At 39.5% G+C, this 12534-nt stretch overlaps 1 protein-coding gene across 1 annotated transcript in view; it reads right to left on the minus strand.

Moving 5' to 3' along the window:
* Positions 1-1065: 1065 nt before the first annotated feature.
* FNDC3B (fibronectin type III domain containing 3B) overlaps positions 1066-12534 on the minus strand; it is a 196332-nt gene continuing 184863 nt past the window's right edge. The window contains exons 25-26 of the mRNA XM_027891324.1: positions 10591-10718; positions 1066-4625 (exon numbers count right to left, since the gene is read on the minus strand). Coding sequence (XP_027747125.1) covers positions 4314-4625; positions 10591-10718 — 440 coding nt within the window. The 3' untranslated portion in view covers positions 1066-4313. The remainder of the gene's footprint in view (positions 4626-10590; positions 10719-12534) is intronic.

Consider the following 12534-nt stretch of genomic DNA (forward strand, 5'->3'; position numbering starts at 1 on the left):
GGTGGACCTGAGACTGCTCGAACCGTGCCAGGGTCAACATCCCCCTGCTGAACCACCCCAAAAGCTTGCTGGGAAGGCCACAGAAATAGCCCCCCAAAAATACGAGCCTCTGCTCTCTCTTAAGAACTTCTCAAAGCTGGTACTTTTCTTGACAGCAGGCAAGAGCTGCTGGCAAACACCGTATCGCCCAAGCTGGGTTACCGCTTGCTCTGTGCCTTCTTGTAAAACAAAACCCAGGGTAAAGTTGGTGCTACTTACCCAGCTCTGCCTAGTCTGGGTGTGGGAAAGGGACCCAGCACCTCTGCACAAACCTGTGGGTGGTAACGTCACAAGGGAACATTCCGAGCTCAAACAGCAAATGCCTAAATCCTCCTTTGCCCTCCAGCATCTCTGCAGACACCCATGGCAATAAACCAGGGACCACTGAAAAGAAAAGATCTCTTCAGATACAAAAAGGCTGATTACTACTCTATAGACATATTTAAATGGTTTTGTTAAAGAGATTGTTTTGGCAAGCACTGTTCAAATAAAAAGGCTGAGCAACCAAGTGAAAAAAAAGGCTTGTGTTTCCCTGGGAAAGTCCCCTCTCATGTTGCGAACTGCAGTAATTAAAAAAGCAAACAAATAAAATCTTGCATTTATGCAGTGATTTGAGGAAGAAAAACATTTAAAAAATAAGTATTAATGAGTTTGGTAAGAACCGTGCATACATACCAGATTAATTTGTTATGAGTAATTGCATTTGTTGTACATAATAAATTAAAAGCTCTGATATTTCAAGCGTTTAACTACTACGAGATGAAAAAAATGTAGGTATAGTTTTATAAATCCTTAATTTTTCATGCAAAGTATTTAAAAGAAGTTATTAGAACACCTGACTTCAAGATTATTCCTATAAACTTTCGCTTCACAAGTAACACAAAATCACTCCAATTACAAACCAGAAACATCCTGAGGTAAATTTGGGGCTCCCACCCCTGCTCCAGGCTGCACAACAGCACTGACCTTCCAAAACGGCCCATGCAGACCCAAAGGGCTGTGTTCAATTAAAGTAACTCCTGGTAATATCAGAAAGAATTAAAACATTTATTGGGCATAAATATATTACATATACACTACAGATACAGTTAAGTCTTACATACATAGTGTAGTATTTGCAAAATCTATACATTAAAATTGATATGGCAGTTTTAATATAATGCATATGAAATAGTCTAAAATTTACAATACAAGAAAACTTATGATTATTTTTTTTTTTTAAAGTTGAAAAGCTTGGAATGTATGTTCCCATAGTGAGGTAAAAACATTTTATTTTATTTTTTTTCAATTTAAAGAACTGTGCAAGGAAAAGGTTCATACACATTCAGTTAGGGCACTTCTCAATCGTGACACTGAATACTGAGCTACTGGAGCCAACAAACAGGATTAGAAAACACTTCAAGTTCATAAAGAAAAAGGCAGAACAATATAAAAACATCTCTCTCCTTCCTTAAGGGTTTTAAATATTTAGTGTTTCATTCTACCTTTTGTTGGTGGTGATGATTTCTGTGAGAGCAGAGAGCCCCGGGGTCGGATCCAACACCTGCTATTGCTGGATCAAGGGCATGAGGATGTTTGGGAAGGGACAAGGCATCAGCAATGGGGAGGGTCTGACATCTGTGATCCTTTACTTTGTCATTACTCTATGAATGACAACCATATGACAATCCCTATGGCAGAAAATACGCAGACTATGTCAAATTAACTCTTCCAGGGCCTGTCCCAGCTCCTCCAGTGCGTGGCCTCCAATAACCTCAGGCTTGGACTGGGTCTTCTGGTTCGTGTGGTCAGAAGGGACCAAATAAATCAGCAATGACAGAAATGCTTGGAGTGTAACTGATTGCTCTTCCCTACACTTCTGCCCACTGCTTTTAGTATTGTTTGTATTTCAACCTTTCAAAATTGCTCATCTAAAACAAGGTGGGTTTTTTTTCCTTTCTTTATTAAAGCAGGTTTGGGTTTTTTTTTAATTATTTTTTTTAAGAAAGGTGTCCAGCTCGGATTTCATAGCAGCACTGCTCAAACAATACTCCAAAAATAATTAAAAAAAAGGGAATCTATTCAAATTTCTGGGTTTCCAAACTAGCGGTCTTTTCATCGTTTTAAAAAATACACTCTTCTCCCCTCCACTTAAAACAGCTGTATATGCTTTGCTCACAAAATACAGATGCAAGGTCACAAAGTTTCATATCACAAATAAATTTAAATAAGATGTAAATAAATTTGACAAGCCATGACTTTGGCAAAAAAACCAAAAAAATATATATATTTAGCTCAATGCCATTAGTTTTCAAAGCTAAATTAAACTAATTATAGTCAATAACAAAATACAGAACATTTCTAATATTTGCTACATCTAGAGAGGCACACAGAATAATTCATTGATCTTAGCACTTTCTTTCCAGAGATGATTATGTTTTTGGATACATGTAAACGTTTGAATCACTGATAATGGGGTTTTTTTGGCATTTAATGTACTAGATGCTCCCATCTTCAAAAACACAAGAAAATGTAAGAAGATTAATAATACTAGGAATGCTGCCAGGTAAAAAGTTGACCTAAAGTACAACAGTATAAAACAGACAAAATGTAACATGCTACAGGGTGGGTGGGGAGGGGGATTAGTACATAAGTACACTTTTTATTTTTTATTTTCTTACAATAAATAAAAAGATTGCACTGTAATTGGTATTTAAAGTACTGTATGCAGTATATAGTATAAATAAACCTAAAAACAAAAATAATGTTGTTTTTTCCCCATTACTTTGGTTAAGGGAATATAATGCTAGTACAGGACACTGAATCTTAGACGATGGAGACAGAGCACATAAAAAAGCTAGGACAAAAGCAAAACCAAGTAGCAAAAATATACAAAAACGAAAGGCAGGGAAATACACTGTGTCTGTTGCACCCTTTTGGAATCTATTTGCACCTCCAGCTCATTTATGTCCCTGAGGTACTCGCACAATGTTGACTTAATATAAATAACCCCATGACTCAAGAGTTAAAAATCTAGTGTCTCGATGGATTAAAATGTGCCTGGGAAGGGGCAGGCAGGAGGGGGGACACTGCCATCAGAGCAGGGACCATTCCTCTGCAGGACTCTCCTCTCAGTTTTTCCAGGTACCAAGTTATCTGAATTAGCCCCGTGGTAAGAACAGCATAGACACCCATTTAAGGTATTTAAAATGAACAGATGTGATTTCTGATACCTCCAAGAAAGTTCCATAAAATGGATACCCCTCCAAAAAAAAAAAAAAAATAATAAAAGATCAACTGACAGTGAAGCTTGCTTCCATTGAGTGTAAATCTCATCTAATTCAGTAGAGGCAGTAAGCTGTCACCAGCTTGAATCATATAAATCAGGCTGAACATAATAGAATAATATCTAGTATTAGATTAGGAGTAGTTATATACAGTGACAAACAGACAAGTTAAAGCAGCTTTTAAATAGCTGAACATGGGAATAACTAACTATTGCACAATGCCCTCTTAAAATTACTGCTAGGAATCAAAATGGTAAAAAAAAAAAATCTATAATGCTTCTTAATTTATATTCAGTTTGCTTATTTGATTTCTTATACAGGCAGTTTATAGTGTTGTAATTGTAAAAATAACAGATAATTTAAAAAGTTTTGACTGCAGGATTCCGTTCCAATTTAAATGCACTAAACAGTTAAAACAACAACTTAGGTTTTATCTTGAAAAACTGGGGCAAATGTAGTGAATAATTCTTAGGCAACATTGCTAATACTGTTCAAGGAAAAACTGGTACTTGACTAACACTGTATTCTAGTCTTACCACTATACACACTTGTGACTAATGTTTAGGAGGAAAAAGAAGAGACGAAAAAGTGACTCATGATTAAAATGTCCTAAATAGTAAGATAAAATAAGAGACCGTACGAACTTCAGTGAAAAAACCCAAAACGACGTTGAAAAGGCAAATTGGTGACAATTTAGAAATTGTGAAGGTAAAAAATAATAATAATAAAAAAAAGATCTTGCTTTTGGTATCTGGTTTGCTTGTTTCTCCAGTTTGACCACTTCCTAGTTTTGAATTTCAAAAAGGTGCATCAAAACACTGATTTATCTTTCTTCAAGCTAGAACTGTAAAAACAAGAGAAGTATATAAAATGCATGGTAGAACAAAAGGATTTAAAAAAAAAAAAAAAAAAAACCAAAACAAAACCACAAGGAATATCTGAATAAATGTGTGGATTATAATGCGTAGCATTAGTTAAATCTGTATCTCAAAACTTCCACTGAATTCTCTACTTCATAAAGAAGTATTGTAATATACAGGCGAATATGATGGACAAACTCGCGAAGCCGAGGACGATGAGGGCTGCAAACTGTTCATCAGTAGGAATCATGCTCTTCATCTTGGGGTCATCCGTGCTTCCCATTTCTCCCGCGAGCATGATATCGTTCCGCTGGAGCGCGAAGGCAACGGAGGGGCTGAAAGGTCCACTGAGCTCCTGTGAGGTATCCAAGCACCGGCGGCAGACGCAGACGCGAAACCGATAGTCTGTGTTGACTTGAAGGCCTGAGATGTGGAATGTGGTCTCTTCTCCCTTGTACACCTTCAAAAGAGAACAGGGAGCCCGGTCAGACACGCAGAGCGAGACGAGCTCCTACCTCCGTAGCGTCAAACAATTTAAAAACGTGAGGTTTTGCAAGGACGTGAGCCAGGAAGTTCAGTCAAGTCTCTAAGGAAACACTCGGGGAGCTCTCAAGGGGGAGGAAAATTCACTGGGTCAGTGCAGGCTTTGGAAAAACAGAGGCATGTGGAGGACTGTGTGAGAGATCGCAATACAGAGTGTTCCACAGGATCAGTGAACACAGGGACAGACAACACTTCAGACAACACATCAATCATAAGGCACACTCATCTTTTGTGGGTGTGGTAATAAAACATATTTCTGTACTCCTAAAATGTGATTTTATGCCTAAAACATGTCTAAGAGTTAATAATCATGTCTGGCCCCAAAAGAAAGAAAACCTGCAAAGAAGTTTATTGCAAGTCCTTCAATGTGTAATTGTAAAATTGCTTATAGATATTATTTTAATGTATTTCCCCTCATGTTTCTCTCAATAAACAGCAATCTTGCCACAAATTACACTTTCAGAATGGTGGAAATAATAAAATATTATTAAGGTATGGAAAAGCTCCTCTTGATTGCATTTTATTTGGTTCTTTACTAATCCAAACCCATCACATATTTAGGTTAATCAAACGTAGGTACATCATGACTCAGAGCACAAGTCATAGTATGAAAAGGAGACAGAACTGAATATCTGAGACATTTTTGTGACTTAAATGGAAAAAAAAACCACTGGAAACATTCATAAACTCTGAAAACAAATTATTCATATTAACAGAGGGTTCTTGAAACTGGTATTTGATGAAATGAAAAATGTCATAAAGCGCCTGTGTCTGCTGGGAAAAAAACTATGCTGACCTTCAGATGCTTCTTCCTCTGCTCATTTACCATTTCCCTTCTCCCCACTGCAGGAGCAGAAGGCTGAGAGCATCTCTACCCTCCCAGAGGCAAGAACTCATCTTAGAAGACGGTAGCAAGTGGGAAATCAGACCTGAGCCCATGAAGGACTTCCTGTGCATTAGTCTGGAGCAAGAAAAGAAGAGGAAAGAGACCTGCTCAGCTAAACACTGCTTAAGGAGCCCAGCTTTCCTGCCCTGCTGGTCCCTGAGACTCATCCCTTGGTTAAACAGCCAGTCACTGATTTCTTGAGAAGGTCTGGGGCAAAAAAAAAAAGGTTTTTCTTTCATTTGTTCTCCCCATTCCTTTTAAACTTTTGCAGCTTTTCCTAATACATTTCGAATGATGGTGACTCTGGGTCCTCTAGCTGGGTCATGTTTCTTGTCCCCAGGCACAGATCAAGAAACAATGTTTAAATTAATGTCACTTAAGAACCTCAAGTGCCCTCAGTATCTTCAGGAATTTCCCTCTAGGTCAAGTGATAGGAATACAACAAATTCCTACCATAAATCCCTGTGAGTAGCCACTCCCATGCACTGCTGCCTTTCTTGCTGTCTTTGTCTTTCCCAAGCCAATGAGTCAGTAAGTTAAAGCAAGTGCAGGGAAAACAAAACTGAAAGTGCTGTAGCAGTCCACAGAAATAATGTGAGGGTTGGAATGTCTATTTGCAAAGAACAACTCGGCCCAAGAACATCTCTGCCACTCTTTTCCCACGGCAACTCCATTTCTAACACCCACCCACCCTCTGAGGGCAACTGTCCTCCACCTACTCCATCACCAGCGCTGCACCTTGTAGGTGGTCAATTCTTAGTTTATTCCTGAATATGTAATTATTAACTTCATTTCCAAACATACAATAAGAGAAGCTCTAATTGCCTCTGCCAATAAATAAGACTTTGCAACCAATATGACGACTTTAAACCAAAATAAAAACCCAGTGAAATACAAATAATGACATTTAATAAAAAAAAAAAAAAAATTAAAATCTAACCTCGATAAATTGCATTTAACCAGTACTAGGGATGGAATGTACACACCCTGTCTTTGCACTGAAAAAATGCTTTCCAGTTAATTGGTTTTTCACTTGTTTTGTTCTGTGAAGGTGGTGAATACCAGCGTAACTGGAGGCCAAGTTTGGCTAAATCAAAGACCTGTATCTTCATTACAGTCTAACAAGCACTTATGACCAAATTCACTTGGGCTACTCAACAGCACTTCTCAGAAGAAGGCCAGACAGCCAAGTGAGAGAAGAGTGCACCTTTAAGGGAAGTTTGAAATATAGTTGAAAGTACATAAAATACACGAATTAATATTCACTGATGAGAAAGACAAAACATTCCCCGCATTAGTGCTGGGAAGGTGGTGGAAACTGCCCTGCTTCCAGTGGTTTGATGAGTACTTAGCACCAGTGGACCTATGTCCTTTCTCAGTAACAAGAGACAAATTGTTGTGCCTAATTGTCATCCACCTCTGACAGCAGCCTCTCTGTCCTCTGTCACCAACTGCAGCAGCACCCCGGAGCCACGACAGGGTGCCCTCAGCACAGACACGTTTGGTTGTGAACCCTGTTACGCTCCATGAATGGACTTCACACACACATCAGAATAAAAAAAATTGACAATTACAAATAAGGTCTTTAAATCTGCCAAACAAACATGACCAAAAATATAACTCTATAAAGCAGCATAGTATTTTATATGTAGCACATTATGCTCTGGTGGTCAACAAGCCAAAGTGAAGTGCCTATCCAATTTATCACTTTCAGTTCCTAAAAACAGCTTGTCTGTTTAGGCACTTGAGAATACAATAAAAATGTGATGAGCTTTTTGCCTGGCTCCCTCAATGAAAATATCATCACAAGTAATAAACTGCTGCTGAAGCCTCTTATGGCATTTGATCCTACTGATCCAAGCTAAACAGACCAGAGAATTCCTGCAGGCAAGTGTTTCTCAGTTTCACTGATCTCATTAAATAATTCCAACCCTCCCTCCATCTTTTCCAAATAATAGCAATGACAGCCATAATTGCTCTATAAGCAACACATTGGAAAGTGTAAGATAATCTTATCTGGTTGTTGCATCCCGCTGCAATGACCAGAGTATTTAATAATTAATAAAAGCCTATTTTGTATGGTGATAAGAAGACAAATAATCATAGAATGGTTTGAGTTGAAAGGGATTTCAAGGACCACCTAGTCCCAACCCCCTGCCATGGGCAGGGACACCCTCACTAGACCGGGTTGCTCCAAGCCCTGTCCAATCTTGCCTTGAACACTTGGAGGGATGGGATTCAATCTATGTTGGAAGCGTGTCCACTTTGACTTCTTCTAAAGTCACCTGACAGATTTCTCTTAAAGAAACTGGCTTATTATTTCATCCAAACTCAACATCAGCTTCACTCACTCCACTGCTGAGATGCTCATAAAGCCCTTCAGAGTTGTGTGGACAGCCTTGTCTCCTGAACAGAGTGCCTCACTGGCAGACAATTTAAGGCTAAGGAAGCTTTAAAAAGCTCAGCTCTCATTTCCCATGGTCAGTTCTGATGAGGAGCTGGCTCCTGGGTGATTCCAGCCCCAGAGCTGCTCAGCTGGGAAACTAAACCTTAGGCTGCTGGGCATTGCAACCGCTATTCCCAGCTCCAGCTCCTGCTGCACAGCCCAGCCCAGCCCACTCCCCAAACTCCAAATTAAAACTAAGAATACTTATTTAACACACTTTGAAGCTAAATTCTGACTAAGCTGTGCTAGATAAAGGTGCATGAAAGAGAAAAACAAATCCAGGGCACTGATTCCTGGAATCTGCTGAGGTTTACATCCTGATTCATAAACAAGGAAGATTTGATTTCCTAAAAAGAATTGTATGCCATTGCTTCTTTAAAATTATCTGAACAGATAAAGCATACAAATACACAAAAAGGAACATGTCACGTGAGAAACAGGAAAAGGAGCAGTTTAGAATTTCTTTAAATACACTTCTCAGGGAGCTAAAATGTTATCTGTTTAGTTCCTGCAAATCCAGTTCTTCAGGCAATTCTCAGCAGAGAAATATTTATGAATAACGTTTTCCCAGGGGAGGGCAGGGATGGTTATAGTCCCACTCTGAGAAAATGGGCTTCTCAGTACTTGATATCACCTCTGCAAGGTGGAAAACCAGCAGCTTTTGGGCTGTGGAGGGCTGTAAACATTGGGGTACAAGGGAAATGGTCTAGAGGGAAACTACAGGTTTACCCAAAAGCATGTCAGTGGCCAATGCTGCAGCAGAGGAAGGAATAGCTTCCTTTCATTCCCTTATTTCCACTAACGGCCTGAAAATCTACAATTATTTTTCATTTGTGCAACCCTTCAAAACAATTTGCAAAACGTTTCTAATATAATATGCCCCTTGAGATACATATGCAAAATACATATGTCACTTGCAGGGAACAAATTTTATTTAAAAATAAATTTAGGACTTGCACTTCAAAGGTAATTAACATATCACTAACACTAATGAACATATCAATCACACTACATTTTAGTTAAATAGTAGCAGGTGATCACAGGCATGCCAGAGGTAAAGTAAAATGTATAAACCAGAAAAATCACTCAGAGATATTTATATATTTTACCTCCTCTGCACAAAACAGGAGCTCAGAGCGTGCTCACAGCCTCTGCAGCTCAGCCCATGGACAGTCAGTGATGTGCCCCAGTGCTGAGGCACCACCCACATTCGTGATGAAAATGAAACATTTGGATGGGCAAAACTGATCTGTGAGAAGGTGAAACAGTGAACTCTCCCTCTTTGCCATGACTGGGTATCAGGCAGCCCAACTACACAACTACAGTGGCAGCTTTGAGCATCCCAGCCAGCAGCTTCTGCCAGTGAGTTACTTGTGACAACTCATGCAAAAACCCCTCATCAGGTTCATGCCTCATGAGAAATTAAGACCCTGAAAGTACATTTTATTTCCTTTACTGCTGGGTTGTTTTTTTTTTTTTCTCCCCCAAGGATATCCAGAATATTTTAAACACTGGACCTATGTTTAATAAAGCTGTATGTGGAGGTTACACCAAGGTGACTTTGCCACTGACATTACGAGGCCAAGGCAGTACACAGAGGTTTTATTATCTACACCAGTACCAAAAACATTTCCTGACAAAAACAACTCAGGTTTCTGAACTTTTACCACCCCTACTAATTGTCCAGCATTTTTATTTTTGATAATTCATTAATTCACAGTAACACTCAAAACCAGGCTGAAGAGGAACAAAGACACAGTTGCAAATAAAGCACTACCTTATGCATACTTTTAAGGGTTTAATTTAAGGTTTAGCATATCTCATTCCCTAAGTTGGACTTAATTGAAATCCTCGTGACAATGAAAGAAAGGACAGGAAACAAGATAGGGCACAGATGAAGGGCACTACAAATCACACAGTCAGAGAGGTGTGACAGATGAAACAAAAGGTCTAGCTGTGAATGAGCTGTTCTGAACTGCTGCTCTGGGGAAGTGTCCACTTGTGAGCTCTAATGAAGACAGGCAAGAAAAGAAGGATGAGCTGTAGTTCATTCCCTTTGTTTCCACAGTGCCAGGAAGGATACACAGCAGTTACACACTTGTGCCTTGAAACCTCAGACAGGAATGGGGCAGATGAACAAACCACTTTCAAGCTGTGCACTTGACTGCAATCCTTGACAGAGGATCTTATAATGGGCTTAGGGAAGGAGGAATTAATCTACCTACTTCATCTCATCTTCAGATGGGATGGTTAACACCAGTAAGCTCAGAAGCAAGCCTGGGTGGAGAGAACTGTAACTTCTCAAAGGTTAGTTCAGTTAAAAATAGTGATTGACTACAGAGAGAGTGCAAATCACTCCAACAAGATAATGATGTTCTATATACTCTCTTAGGGGAACAAACAACCTATTACAGCCCTTAATTTTGACTCAGCCTTTACCAAAGTGCACCTGACACATCACCAAATACAAAGAAGCAGCACAGCAATTTTTCAAAACCATTTCCATTATGACATCAATTTAGCAATATCAAACCCAGACCATTTCCCTACCTGCTTGTATTCCGATTCTCTTCCAACCAGTACCTGTAGAACATAACCAACAGGATCTCCCTTCATGGGTGGGACCATTTCCCAAGTAATTTCACAGGAGTTTCCTCCCAACTGTGTCACTCGAGGGGCTGCAATAAAATGAAATGCATTAACATTTAATATAAAGACAGCACTGAAATCTTACTCATTTTATGAGCACTGTAATATTACCAGAACATTTTAAAAAGGGAACTTTGGGACATCACAGGGGTAAGCAGCACATAATCTGTACTGTCTTTATGGGGCCAAAAAAAATCAAACTGCCATCACCACTGGATGGAAGAAATAAAATTTAAGTCACTCAAAAGGCTCATTTATTTCAGGACAGTCTTGCCTGATTAAACAGTTCAGGATTCCTGTGGTGCTAAGCAATAATAAACACCATCCACAGAAAACTGGGTGAAATTTAGAGCTGATTAGCAAGCTCATAAGAAGTTTCTTATAGAACCCAGATCCCTTCTGCAGTTGGGTAGCGAGCTCTCAGATCATCCCTGATCTGTGTGAGCCAGCAGAAAGGGGGGAGTGGATGTGACAGAAAACTTCAAACTTTTAAAACTTCATTGCAGTGCTGTGGCACTGATCTTCTCAAGCAGAAGCCAACACCGAAATTACACAGGCACTCATAATAGCAGCACTTTTGTGAAGTTCTGAGCAAAGACCTGTGCGAGTGGAGACACCCTGCACATTCCTCCCATGCTACATGTCACTGAAAGAGAGGAGTAACATCAAACATTTCACTCGGGAAAAATAGAAGGAATGTGAGAAGGGAAGCTAAATCTCTTAATGCAGTATTAAGTCTAGCCTGGGAAGCAAAACCACAAGCATAATTTAAAAAAAAACTTGGAGTTGTATGTAACTCTGAGCCTGACACCCAGATCATCAGACCTGCTATTTCTAGTCAGATTTAGACTAGTGCTTTCACTAGAACTCCGTAGCAAGTCCATCTGTCAGCTGTCACAAGGCTGCTGTCCTTGGGAGAAGATCTCTCACCAGCTGAAAGCCAGGAAACACTGAACCATGCCCCAGGGCAAGCTCACAGGTGAGCTGAGCAGAGCACTGGAGTGTGTTTATATACAGCTAAGCATCTGCCACTGGAAGGCATCAAAAAACTGCAACAGCACTCAGGGTCCACCAACCTCTTGATGAGGCAGAGGAAGCAAGCACAATAGCAAAAAAAAAAAAAAAAAAAAAAAAAAAAAAAAAAAAAAAAAAAAAAAAAAAAAAAAAAAAAAAAAAAAAAAAAAAAAAAGAATGAAACTGGGAGAAACAAGAGCCCTGAACACTGTAGCAGGTGGTTAACATGTGCACGTGCAAGGACACGAGCTTGTTAAAGGCAATCTAGAGCCCCAACCCTACGAAAACAGACAACAGGAGGGTCTATCAAAGGAGCAAATGCTGCTGCATACATTAGGTGAATTTTAGACTGATTTGTTACTACCCAAGAGGAACACATGAATCATATGAGGACCCAAATGTAATCAATATCCATTTACTTCCTTCTGCACATCTGCCAGTGTTGAGAGACTGATAATAGACGCCTTCATCTCAGCTGACAACAACATTCTCAATTATTTTTCCTCCTCCTTCCATCCCCCACCCCAATACACGCAGATTTTTGTCTGACACTTACAAAACACTGCCATTAACGACAATGCTATTCTAGGGTTGACATTACTAAGTGAGTAATTAGGAGACTTTAGAGGAGAATAAACATTTGCTTCTGATAGATGAAAAACTGAACTAAGTTCATCACATAAATTCCTCTGTATTGCTCTGAGTACCAAAGGGAATCAACACCACCACCTTGGCTCATCAGATCTCTCTTCCCTGCAGCATCACCTCCCCTCAGCAGTGTTCACTAGCACAGTTTTTGTTGTGCCCTTTTCTCTGTTACAGCCAGTGTTT

The sequence above is a fragment of the Empidonax traillii genome, unplaced genomic scaffold, assembly GCF_003031625.1.
Source record: "Empidonax traillii isolate 1590-97213 ecotype Southwest subspecies unplaced genomic scaffold, ASM303162v1 scaffold319:size813200, whole genome shotgun sequence".
Lineage (NCBI taxonomy): Eukaryota > Metazoa > Chordata > Aves > Passeriformes > Tyrannidae > Empidonax > Empidonax traillii.